The 13,180-nt window shown below is 38.0% G+C and overlaps 1 protein-coding gene across 10 annotated transcripts in view; it reads left to right on the plus strand.

The window, feature by feature from the left end:
• Positions 1-13,180, plus strand: part of SPEF2 (sperm flagellar 2) — a 74,660-nt gene that overhangs the window by 3,603 nt on the left and 57,877 nt on the right. For 7 of the 10 annotated variants that reach the window (XM_038124849.1, XM_038124844.1, XM_038124846.1 and 4 more), the window contains exons 3-6: positions 2,642-2,891; positions 6,948-7,085; positions 8,112-8,191; positions 9,024-9,240. In XM_038124849.1, the coding sequence (XP_037980777.1) occupies positions 2,642-2,891; positions 6,948-7,085; positions 8,112-8,191; positions 9,024-9,240 (685 nt within the window). Of the gene's footprint in view, positions 1-2,641; positions 2,892-6,947; positions 7,086-8,111; positions 8,192-9,023; positions 9,241-13,180 lie in introns of those variants that run through there. The other 3 variants (XM_038124848.1, XM_038124852.1, XM_038124850.1) reach the window with 3 other exon arrangements.

Below are 13,180 nucleotides of genomic sequence, written 5' to 3' on the forward strand. Positions count from 1 at the left end.
GGAGGTTCGCTGCATGGCGGAGGTTCAGTCCAGAGCTGCAGAGAGTTGTCCAGCCCTTGCACTAATATCCCTGCTATTCTTCTCTGTGGACACCAAGGATACTGCCAGAGACCTGGTGGCAAAAGCATGAGGGCCCAAGTATTTATTTTCCTCACTTCTGCTGATGGACAGGCTTGATGAGGAGTGGGTAGGTTCTACAGGTTAACAAGTGGTTGTGCAGCTGCTGTCCACCATGGGGATTTGCTTTTCCTAGTCATAGAATCATCTTTTGAGAGGGAAGACTGCTAGGAAGAAATGGGATCCACCTGACCAAGGAAATAACAAGGATATCATTGCCAACAGCCTGGCAAACTTGGTGAGGATAGCTTTAAACTAGGAATGAGTATTGATGGAGAGGCTTAGTTTCAAACAAAAGAGGAAGTGCTGGCCTACACTGGCAAGCAAGAGGAAGGTGATGTGAATAAGAGCAGCAAAACAGTGCAGAAAGCTGTCCACCCTAATGTATGCATGCATTTAAGGAAGTGCTAAGAAGACAGGATTATGGGAGAAGCTTTCACATGTTTTCTAAATTACTCTACATTTTTTAAAAATCACACAACTGACTGTTTCTCTGAAGTGCCTATATAGTAATGCATGCAGCATAGGCATCTTCTTCAAACAGAAGAAATTAGAGGCCCATGTGCAGTTACTGGGTAATCATTGCAATCACAGAGGGGCAGTGGGATAGCTCCCAGGACTGGTGTGCTGCTGTGGCTTGATATAGGCTCTTAAGGATGGACAGGCTGGGAAGGTGGGGACAAGGAGGAGCTGCCATCTATGCGAGAGAGCAGGAAGATCCAGGACCTGCCTCCATAGTCATCATTCTTAGTTGTCTTCCTGCATCAAAAAGATGGCAAGAGTATGGCTCCATTCATTAGCCTCCCTCTCAGATTCTCAAATGAGTATCTGCCATGCTGAGGCTGTGATGCTTAATGCCTTCTCTATCTTAGTCTACTAAATAAAACTCACACTCAAAAATCCCAAGTCCTTGAAACTAAGAGGAAGGTCTGCACCAGTTGTTTGCCCTGTGTGATCTGGAAAACCTCCAAGGATGGAGACTACACTACCTCTCCAGGCAATTTATTTCAATATGAAATTTGTTTGTGTTTTATACATGATTGCCCTCATGGAAAAAAGGTCTTGTCTTGTGTCTAGGCAGAAGGGCAACAAGAAAGGCTTTTACAGGTATGTCCACAGCAAAAGGAAGGCTGGGAAAAATGTGGGCCTGCTGGGACATGCAAAAGACTAAGGTATCCCAAGGCCCTGAGACATACAGGAAAGTCTGTAGAAAGAAAGATTTACTCATGGAAAAGGAACAGTTTAAGGAACATTTAAATAATTTGGAAATGTGCAAGTCCATGGGACCTGATGGCATATGCTCACCCAGGCTGTGTGACCTGGCCGATGCCATTGCTGGGCCATTCTCAATAGTGTTTAAAAGTTTGTAATGATGGGGGGAGTCCCTAGGACCAGGAGACTGCAACTGCTGGTCTCCTCTTCAAGGAGTGCAAGGAGGGAGTATAGATGTACAAGCCAGTCAGCCTCACAGAATAAAAGTTTAAGAGCTTCTCAGTGCATGTCAGATGATTTCTGGCAAGAGGGCTCATCTTAACCTTGAATCAATGGCAGAAAAATGCTCAATACTTGTAAGCTTCAGTTCAGTGTCAACGTGTAAGAAATAAACCATGAATTGTTACAGTGAGAATAATGAGCTCCTGGACAGTTAAATCTAGAAATAAGATGAATACTGTGGTACCAGAAGGTCTTCAGGTACAATTAGGCATTTCTGTAGAATTAGGCTAGATCTTGGCTGACCTCAAAAGCTGGTGGCTCCATGTGAAGGAGCTATTGTGAATTCAAGCAAAAGAGCAGAATAGAAAACATGATCTTCCAACTCAGACTGAAGTTATGATTATTTCTGATAAAATTTGATATGCTGATTGTTATAAATGGACAATTTATTGTTACTTGGTTTTGCCCTGTATATCATGGATCTCGAGTGCTTTTTCATAGGAACCTACATATCAAAAGAAATATTCACCTGCAAGCCACTATCTTAGTTTCAAATGTAAATTTCTCATTTAGAACATAGACTTTGTTATCAACACTGCTTTAACCTATGTATCTATTTGTTTTTCTTGGAGAAAAAATATGTTGTAAAGGTTAGTGGATAATACAGACTTTTTTTTTTTTGTAATTTCTTATGTTTTAACTGGTGAGAGTTTGAGTGATTGATACTACAGCTAATTTAGAAACTTCATTCAAACTCCTTGTGTGTTTTGTGGATGGTTTACCATTAGCTGCAATTGCAGATTAGCCTTTTCTATTAGATTTACCTTCTGTGCGTGCATATCGGAATTTATATAATCCAATGTGTCTTTGTCTTTTCAAAAAGTTATGCATAGTAATCAATGCAGTTACCTGTGCAGGTAACTGTACAATATTGCGTATCACAATAGTTAAGAAAATCCTCTGTGGCTTGCTTTTTTTCTGCTCATGTTTTGGTATGAGGTAAGTGTCATGACTGTGCTTAATGCAGCAAGTTGGAATAGAAAATAAGTTTAAGTTCGGGTTTTTTTTGTTGTTGTTTTTAATCATACAGAGGTGCAGATGCCAAAATTAACAATTTTTCTCGCCTGGAACCCACACTTCACCTCCTTGGTGTGCAGTTTAATGAGAATATGGCCCAAGACATCATGACAAGACAGCATGGGGCTGCAACAAAGCTTTTATATGAATTGTATATTGCTTTAGAAAAAAAGAAGAAGGCAAAGCTCTCTGGAGTAGCTGTGGGAGCAATGAGACCTGCAGCAACTGCAAAGCTTACATCTACTGAAAGTGGAAATCAAGAGGTAACTAAATATGTTTGTTTTGTATAATCAATAGCATATTTACATGTACCTTTCAAGCATGTTATGTGCTTTCCCTCTTTACTTTTAAATCTCGTATTCAAAACCCAGTACTTATAAGGAAAAGAAACAGTTCTTTGCTATGTCTTTTACAATGGGTTTGTGCAGCTCATCAGGAACTCAATAGGATATTGATCTTCTGTGTTCTGTGTTTCTTTGTTTTGCTTCATTCTGTGTTACCTGCTCTGTTTTCAAGCTTTCGTCAGACCTGAAATATTATAACAACAATAGCTATTGGTTGTTCAGCAGCTGCCTTTTTACTCATTTGATGAGTACAGATTGCAGACTGCATTGCGGTCTAGGTATCAACTCAGACTAATTTCCCCTCCAGGAAACCTATTTATAACTATGTTCAGCTCTGTGCCACAGTGGTTTGATTCATTCTGTTGCATGTCTCTCCATATATTTGTACTTCACTTCATTCTGCAGCAACCATATTCTGAGAAATACAAAGAGAGAAAAATAAAGGGAAAAGAGAACACCTAAGAGGAAGTCAGTGTTGATGTGGTAGGTTCTGTTAAAGGCTTCTTTCTTGTTTTCAGTAGTAAAATTCAGTATATCCAGACCATTATTTGTTATCAGGAGTTTTTAAGAAGGTCATAATTCGTATATCATGAATTAAATTCAGCTGGGAGAAATTTCACTTTTTTCTTTTTTTTTTTCTTTTTTTTTTCTGGCACTATTTCTTCAAAATAGCCTTCAAGCAGAAGTTTACCAGCAAATGCAAAGATAGCACTGAAAAGTCAACATATCACTTCACTTGTAGAGGGATAGCTTAAAGGAATTGAGCAACTGAGAGTAGGTCCTGTCTTTAGACAAGTTCAGAATGGCATTTGAATCACAGAATAGGAAGGTTGAGAAATGGAGAGAGGAATAGAGGTTGGAAAGAGCCTCTGGAACTCAGTTTATCCCTCCCTGCTCCAAGCAAAGCCAGCTAGAGCAGGTTCCTCAGGACCTTGTTCAGTGTGGTTTTGAATATCTACAAAATTGGAGACTTTCAATAAAGAAATGCTCCCTTACCTCCCCTGGTGCAGCATGGGACAAATTCTGTGACTGAAGTGCGAATATGGATGGCTGCGTGCTGTTCAGAAAGGACTGGAGGGGAACAAGAGGCTGAGGGTTTGCCCTCTATATCAAGAGGTGGATTGGATGTGGAGAGTTGTCTCTGTGGGATAGACATGAGCAGGCTGAAAGCCTGTGGATAAGAATCAAAGAGACCAAAAGCAAAAAATTGAACTATGTGGCTGGTGTTTACTGCAGTCTTCCCGACTAAGGCAAGCCTATTTGACAAAGTCTTGCTCCAGCTAGGGAGCAAGAGTATAGGGATGAAGTATGAGTGTAGGGATGGAGTGATGAAGGCCAAGGCAAAGCTGGAGCTGAACTTGGGAAGGGACACAAAAAATAACAGGAAGAGCTTCTACAGGTATGTTAAGCAGAAAAGAAAGTCAATAAACAATGCTGGGAAACTGGTAACAACAGAGGAGGGAAGGCAGAGATACTCAACTTTTTTTGCCTCATTCTTCACTTCTCAATCCACAACCTCTTCAGTGGAGGGTCAGGAGGATGGGAACTGGGGGACAGGCTCATGAAGTGGGCCTATGGAAACATGATGAGATTTACAAAGACCAAGTGCTGGTGCTACGCCTTGGTCGGAACAACCTCTGTTATCAGCACAGGCTGGGCATGAACAGACCCAGAGCAGCCCTGCCCAGAAGGGCTTGGGAGTGCTGTGGGTGAGAGGCTGCACATGGCCCGGCCATGGCACTCACAGCCCAGAGAGCCAAACGTGTCCTGGGCTGCATCCAGAGCCCCGTGGGCAGCAGGGGAGGGAGGGGATTCTGCCCCTCTGCTCTGCTCTGCTGAGACCCACCTGGAGCACTGCACCCAGCCCTGGGCTCCCAGCACAGGAGGGACAGGGACCTGCTGGAGTGAGCCCAGAGGTGGCCACCAAAATTATTAGGGTGATAGAGCACCTCTGGTATGAGGAAAAGCTGAGACAATGAGGATTGTTCAGCCTGGAAAAAAGAAGACTTCAGAGTGACCTAATTGCAGCTTTCCAGTACCTGACATAACTGAAGGGAGCCTACAGAAAGACTTTTTATGGGGGCGTGGAGCAACAGAAAATGGGGGACTGCCTTCATACTGGAAGAAAGTAGGTGGTAGTAGCAGTAGTAGTAGTATCTAGTAGACTAGATATTAGGAAAAACACTTTACTGTGAGGGTGGTGAGGCACTGGCAGAGGTTGTGCAGATAAGTTGTGGATGCCCCATCCCCGGAAGTGTTAAAGGCCAGGCTGGATGGGACTTTAAATAATCTACTCTAGTTGAAGCTGTTCCCGCCCAGAGCAGGAGGCTTAGAACTAGGTGATCTTTAAAGTCCCTTCCAACCCAAACCATTCTATGATTCTATTCCACATGTCCTCTCACTGGATACCAGGGACAAGAGTACAGTACCTCCCTCTGTGCTTCTCCTTCAGAGGAAGCTGTACAGAGCAATGAATTGTCCTTTTCTGTCAACTAAACAAAGTTTGGCATCATTCACGTTCAAATCTCTAAGTTCTTTTCTACAGAGCTTGTCCTGATTTTCAGTTTGAACATTTGTATGGTTTTCTGTGTACATTAACACAGAAAAACACAGTTTGAAGCAATGGTCTCAAAATTACCATATCTTAATATGTTTACTGCTGTTTCTGACTCTTCACTACTGGATGTTTAACATTTCAAAACTGTAGTGCCACATCAGAATGAAACAAAACCCAAGATGCTAACAGGCAAGAGAGCTTGTGTGCATGTTGCAGAGCAGCTGAGACCTCAGAACCTCTAAGAAGAGCAAAAAGCCCAAGACACTGAAAAAGTGACTGCTTATTTTTGTAGACTTTTGAAGAAGTATTTTCTGAAGGTTATGTGCTTAGTGAATTAATTAAAGCCAGTGTGAAGGCTTCCTGATTCTGTGCTACATGTTCATATCTATAGAAGAACAAAGAAAAGAGATGTGTGTGGAAATAAAGCCAATGTACTCTTACAAGACCTTAAAAATGTTCCTATTTAAAAATCACTTCATGTTAAGTGGAGAATATTTGCATATTGTCAAACATGGAAAATATTTATAGATTTGAAGACAAAGTGTACATATCACAACTTGTATGCATTTGAGATGTCCTTCTAAAAGAGTTTGTGTCATTCTTCTTTTGTGAAGAAAAGATGGAGCATTGTACAAAAGCAGGAAAATGACAGGAGAAGGGCATCTGTAGTGGGTTTGGCCTCAGAACATCTTGTACTTCTGTGCAGCTATTCTGATGATGTAAAAAAGGAAGAAGACATTATTTTAGACATGGGAACACTCATCCAAAGCAGAGTTTATAGTGTATGTAGAGGAAATGGCCAGGTATCAGAGTATTGAACCACACTGACAATATTGTTGACTAATTTGATATATATTTTATGTGGTTAATGAAGGGAGAGAGTCTTGCTGTGGTTATTTAGCTGTTCTATTGCCACTACATGAACAAGAATGGCAAAAAAATGCCCCTTCATGTATCTAGACAAGATACATGCAAGCAATAAACAAAATATTCAAAATAACATTTTAAAAGAAAGTTTTGTAATACCTCTTTTGATGTCTTATATATTTTTAACTATCTTTGACTTCTTTGTATAAAAACTTTTTTTTTTCTTCTTTATTCCACCTTTACCTGCCTGCATGTCTGGTGCACTTTAAATGAGTGTAATTTATATGTTTGTTACTTCTTGATCATCTATGCTAGTGTTACCTAATGTGTTACCTAATGGTGTTCTTGGGTTCTGTACCAGGAAACTGGTATTCTCATTTTCTGTGCTATATTCAGACCTGAAACAGGTACCTTACTGGAGTTAGAATTCAATGAAAGCCCTTAAAAGTCTATAAAGTGCTGCTCATCTGCTCAAGTCTGGAGCCTGATAATCTCTTCTAGTTTCTTCCCAGAAGATAATTTTCGGCTTAATTATGTTTGCTTCATATCAGCATTACATAGGAAGGAGACAAAATGAAATAATGGCCAGGATTCAAACAGCTGTTATACAGACTCAAAAACAACCATCAAGACCCACCATAAGATCTTTTGAAGCCAAAAGATTCTTAAAGAAGAAAAGGGAAGCAGAGGTAATTATCATCTATATTGTTTTAATGCTAATTGCATTAACTCAAACCCCACAATTTCTGGGAACAATTATGATTACAAATACTGTACTTGCACCATCCAAAAGCTGCTGACTGTCAAAATTATATCAATTCAACCATTGAAAATTGAGCTGAACACTTACACAATTATGATTTTGCAGGTTTTTTAAAATAAGAATTACTTTGATGTAAGAGAAATTTCATATTGAATAAATACCATACATAGGTAGTAATTTGATTGCTGAGAGTAACTATGAGTCTACTAGAAAGAAAGCATTAAATAAAAACATTAATGTTCCATTTTGATGTGTGCATTTTGCACCATAATGTTTGAACTGTTCTATAACACACTGTGAAACTGTCTGTGTATTAAATGCTAGTGACAGCTGATATTGACAATAACCTTAATTCAAATCAAGAGAGATGCAGCAATTAAAAAAAAAATCTGCATTATCTAGTACCAAAAAATTAATGGATTGTAATTCAAGTTCATGGATTGTATTGTCATTATTGGTGCAACTACTATTGCTTTTTACAACTGCGCAACAGTAACAGGTGTCTTTAAATCTAGAGTTTAGGAACCTAAAGTAAGACAGCTACTTGAATACCTATTAGGGATACATTCTAGCTACTAAATCAAAAGCAGACCATATTTCAGAGTATCTTGTTTCAAATCCCCATATGGTGAGAATTACATACTCTGCTAGAGCCCTATGCAAAATTAGAATTATCCTGCAGAAAAAACAGTTGCAAAATTATAGGATTTTCTGGATGGTGGAAGTAGGTGTAGCTAGAAAAGGGGAAGAGGGGAAGGAAGTGAAAGGTGAAAGATGGAAATCATCTTGCCTTTATTCTTGGTGTGGCTGATACTTGAAATATTTTCAATGTAAGCATTTGTGTTGTACTAACATCACATAAAAGTAATTCCCTAGTACTTGCTCTATTGAACCTTCTTTATGTTGCTTTGTGAAGAGAAAGGAAACATAAAATTCTGTGTTACTTCTTCAGAACGTATACAAGGAGATAGAAAAGTTTGAGAAATCTATGACAGGAAAAGTCTCTGCGGTACACGGCCATGTGACTGGCAGGTAACATTTGGATGTTAAATTGTTAAGAATAGGCAGGGTCTGCCAGGTGTCTGCTATGTAGACAGCTACTTGAAGAAAGAATAATATTTCATTTAGCTTAAACTGTGATTATGCTTTGAATAAATGCTACACTAGCACTGATTTCAGGTCCAATACAGTTGCAGTGTCTTGAAGTTACCTTTAGTTGTAGTAGGGACAGCTCAAGCTTCCTTCACTACTTTTTGCCATGTGTGCAGCAAGGAAAGGCTCAAAATGCATCTTTTTTCTGGTCATTTCAGTCGTTGGGTCTGTAAGGTTAGTTACCCTTGCAGCAAGATAGGAATGGTTGTGAATGTGCATACACAGTTACACATTTCAAAGGGAAAAGAAGTAACTTTTATCCTGAAACTTATCTGTATGTTGATTTATTTGTTAATAATTGCAAGTAATTTTCATTCTGTCACCCCTGGTGATACGCATGCCCTACTCAGATGTAACACTCTAGCATACTGCTGCAGATATTTCTGTGTGTAAACCTGTGATTAATAGCTGCAAAACTACTCAGAGTGTATGGCTATATTGAGGAGTCACCCAACTTTCTTTGACATTCTATGAGCCATCCTAAATTCCTGTTTCTGTGGAATTTGGCTTTGTATTGACAAAGAAATGAATGATTAATTGGCCCAAGTCAGTGCTGAAAACTCCCTCTGGACCTAGTGGACATTGTTAAGAAGTAGGCACAGAGCCTACAGAGTGATGTTCTACATTTTTTAGACTTGCACATAACTATACAGGCATCTGTGTGAAAAGACCCTTAAGAATGGTAATTCCAATCTTTCTTTTTTTCAATCAGTGATATGCAAGAATTATTGCAAACACAGAAGTTTCAAGAAGCAAGTCTAGAAACTATACCAGAGACGAGAACTGAGCTGTTAAATATTTATTCAGATGATGAATATATAAGGAAAATTCAAAAACGTGTACAGGAAGATAGATTCGCTAGAGAGCAACGAGCAAAGAGACGGCGAAAAATGCTAGTGGATCAGTTAGCAGCACATGAGGCTCAAGAGGTGGGAAATTGTCTGCTGAAGTACATAGTCCATGTGCATTTAATTAGTGATCTAAAATGTGCTTACAAATATGAAACAAGTACTTCTGGAAGGCTGAATAAAATTTTTAGGGGATAAAGGGACTTATACACACTTATGTCTGAATATCTCTTTTATGTTAACCCTTGAAAAATATGGAATGCTGGCTGTTCTTCAGCACTGCCCTTATGACATACACCATACTTATAAACTTAAAAAAATAAAATTAAGGCAGCAGAACAAAGATTATTAAAAATCCATTGCAGACCTGCCTTCTATTCCCTACCTCCCTCCCCCAAAAGTTGAACAGCCTATGCTATCAAAATACATACTAATTCTAAAGAAGATTCTTAATTACAAACAACAAAACATGGCATTCCTTGTTTGAAAAGCTGTATTTACAAATGTGTCATGTGAAGGTTTTGATCTGGACTGATGAATTCTGAAATGGTTGTGCTGGGTGATACAAAGAATCAAAATTTTATTTGCAGGTCAGAGATTTGGTGTTTGATGTGTTATGAAATACAAGATATGCCTCTGGAGAATGTCTTGTGCTGTGTCTAAAAAAAGAATGTTGCAGATCATTACATATGAATCCTGTCCCATAAAGCATAAGGCTTTTAAGGTTCTTCTTTATATATTCCTCCTTTAAAACGCCGGTTTTATATTACTAATTTCACAGATTGTCTCATTTATAATGGTTCTATCAAAAGACAGCCTTGTAACTTACTGGGTTTTTTGATTTCTCAATATTTTTTATTTTAGTATTTCCCTGTGAGTCCTTATATGTGTTGTAGGTATATAGTTGAGTCTGTCTCTACTGCTAATACTACTACTAATAATATATCATAATAGTAGCATGTCAGATGTGTAGTATCTCTGAAAAGATGAGCTATTACACATTTATATATATTTTAAGCCTTGATACATAATGTCTGGAGAATTTTTGGAAATGTTATGAAAAATTTTGTTGGGGTAGACATCTAGATGTTAGATGCTGCTCAATGTCTATCTCAGACCTATATTCTTGAAAAACACCAGTAGTGACTTCTAAGTCCATCTCTGCATATATCCTGTCTCCGAGATTTATATCATGTTCTTGTTGATACGCATAGGCCATGAGGAAGTTTTGCAACCCACTTGCCTGAAATCACTGCAGTCCCAAAACTTGCTCTTTAAGCACTGTCTGCTCTTGCGGCCCCAGCAGTGTGGACCACTGATTCTAAAATCCATGGCAACTGGTCTCCAGAGCACTTGGTGGATACAGCAGCTCAGACTGGCTCCAGAGAGGCTCCAAATCAAGTGAAAATTAGTAGTAGTGTTCCTTGCTTCCCAGGAAGAAAAATCAGCTTTGCTATATGAACAATTGCAATCACAGACTGCAGGGACTGAAAGAAAGATAAATTCGCATTTGGCTGAAACAGTAATCTGACCATATCAGAGAATATATTTAGTGGTAATTTGGTTCTAAATTAACAGAGGAGAAACTGCTTTGTTGTAAATTTGTGAGATTTCAGACATTAGATGTTACTTAAGAGAAGTGGGAAGCAAACAGAGGTATTTTCTTTTAAAAATGAATTAATATAGAAAATAGTTCAAGATTGCTTTTCCATCTATTAAATATTGAACCAGAAAGGGTTTATTGACTGAAATTGCAGCTGTTTATATGCATTCAGGTCTGAGTTTTACCTCCGCTGCATAAATCTTGAACATGGCATGGGATCATTTAGAGTGGAATGAATTTCATCCCTTAGATTGCTGTAACATGTTTCCATATTTATAAAAGTTTATTAAAATAACTTTGTTCAGGGTTTTTTTTTTTTTTTTTTTTTTTTTTTTTTTTTTTTTTTTTTTTTGGTACAATGCAAGGTGGAGGTTTGGAGAGAAAATACTTTACAACTACATGACAGTACTCTAGGTGGAGCACAGCATGATGCCAGTCAGATTTTCATAGGCAGGTGTTGAAAGTATTTGACAATTGTATGTCTTCATCCCAACCAAAGATGGGATAATCTCCACCATTTCAACAAATTATTGGTGATTTGTATTTGTTATTTTTAATGCCCTCTTCAGTTTTTATGTCTCTGATTTAAAAAGTTATTAGACATAATTTAATATCAGCAGTAAATTGAGAATGTGAAAATGGGAAGAGAAACAAATTGTTACTAGCTTATTACTTGTCAATCAAATAGATTTGTGTGGACTAAGCTCCAAGTTTTGGTCCTAAAATAGTCATTTATGACTGCACAACAGCACAGAAATGTCTCACTTGTATGTAAATCAAACAAGGAAATAGAAAAATAGAAGAACAGGATGTAGTAACTATGTATGAACAACACGAAACATAAACACGTTAATATTTGGCCACTGGATGCCACTGTTGTCTTAAGAAGGTAAACTGAAAAAAGTGTATATTATGTTTTCTTAATAGTAATTTTTCAAAATATTACTAAGTTGTTCCATTTGTGGTATTTATGATTTCTTGAAGCACTTCACAGTTCTCTGTGAAGATGCTGATACAAAATGTTAGGTCAAAAGCTTTTTCTACAATTTTTATTTTGTGTCCTCGTCTGTTCAGAAGTTTCAAAACTTGCCAGCCTTCGTCTTGAGTACTTTCTGCATTCCTTTTTGTGTGAAAGATGGCTACTAATGCTGCGCTTCTCCATCCAATGAAGATCCTTTTTGAAACTATGAGTTTGGAGTTTGGTGTTCTGAATCCTTATTTGTCTGTTGTGTAGTTTTGAGTTAATTGCCTTTTCTGTTTTTCTTGTTCCACAAGAATTTCCTACTGGCTCTCTTTAGGCCTAGTGAGCATGCCAAAGTATTTGATCACTTAAAATATTGAAGTTCTCTACTGAAAATCTGTTTTGTCCGCTGTGAAGTTCTAAAGGAGCATCTTCCAATGTCGTTTATGGAGAGGAAATTCAGCTAAAGAAGGTGTTTGAATTTCTCACTGGACCAACTGTTTGCACCATTCAATTGATGGTTTGAGTATGACAAATGACCACTGTGTTAGGGTGGCTCCTTCAATTCCTTGCCAGTAAGGATTTTAACATCAGTTTTCCACTGGTGAAGGTTTATTACTGCTGTAATAATTTATGGTTGAGGGCAAGCAGCAGCTAATGAAAAAAATTAAGGATATTTACTTGCAATAGGAAGTAAATTGTGTAACCTCTGTTCTTTGAAATCTTAATTGAAATACTGAGTACCATGAAACAGTGGATAGAATTGAGGCAGAAAAGTGCACTGTACCTCTTGTTATTGCCTTGAGCTCGTGAAGGTAAGAAAAAATGGACAGATTAACTCTTCAGTAGGAAGCACTATTGGAAAATTTTATCACCTGAGCTGTATTAAGTGACACATGGAGTGAAGTTGTTATGACTGCATTGTTTTCCATTTCAGTTGGATGTATGATGATAATTCCCTCCATAGACAAACAATTTACAAATAGTATGCTACAGCTAAAGAACAAAACAAGACACATTTGAAATTAGATTTTCATTTAGTGTAAAGCTTTGTAGAGAGATAATATAGCAATGTAATATAGGTGAAGGACTCTATGATTAAGGCTTGAGATGAGTGCACATTTGTCATGGAGACTGTCTTGAGACTCAGTGCTAGGAAAGCAGAGGGCAAAGCCCACATTTTGGCTAAAATAAGGAAAATGTTAAGATAATTTTATATAGCTTTATATTTTCAAGTCCCCAGGATTTAATTAGAATGTACTTATTTCCAGCAATTGTGAAGGGAAAGGAACTTAAAAATATGGAAAGAGATTTGCTTGTTTGTTTGGCTTCTCCCCAACATCAACATTAAATACCTAAATTATTTAGAAAGTTCTTCTCTTTTTATTTCAACTGCAACAGTCATGCTTTGCATTAGAATTCTATTACAGGTATCCTGGCTCCATTGTGTAGATCTA

This window comes from Motacilla alba, chromosome Z (genome assembly GCF_015832195.1).
Source record: "Motacilla alba alba isolate MOTALB_02 chromosome Z, Motacilla_alba_V1.0_pri, whole genome shotgun sequence".
Lineage (NCBI taxonomy): Eukaryota > Metazoa > Chordata > Aves > Passeriformes > Motacillidae > Motacilla > Motacilla alba.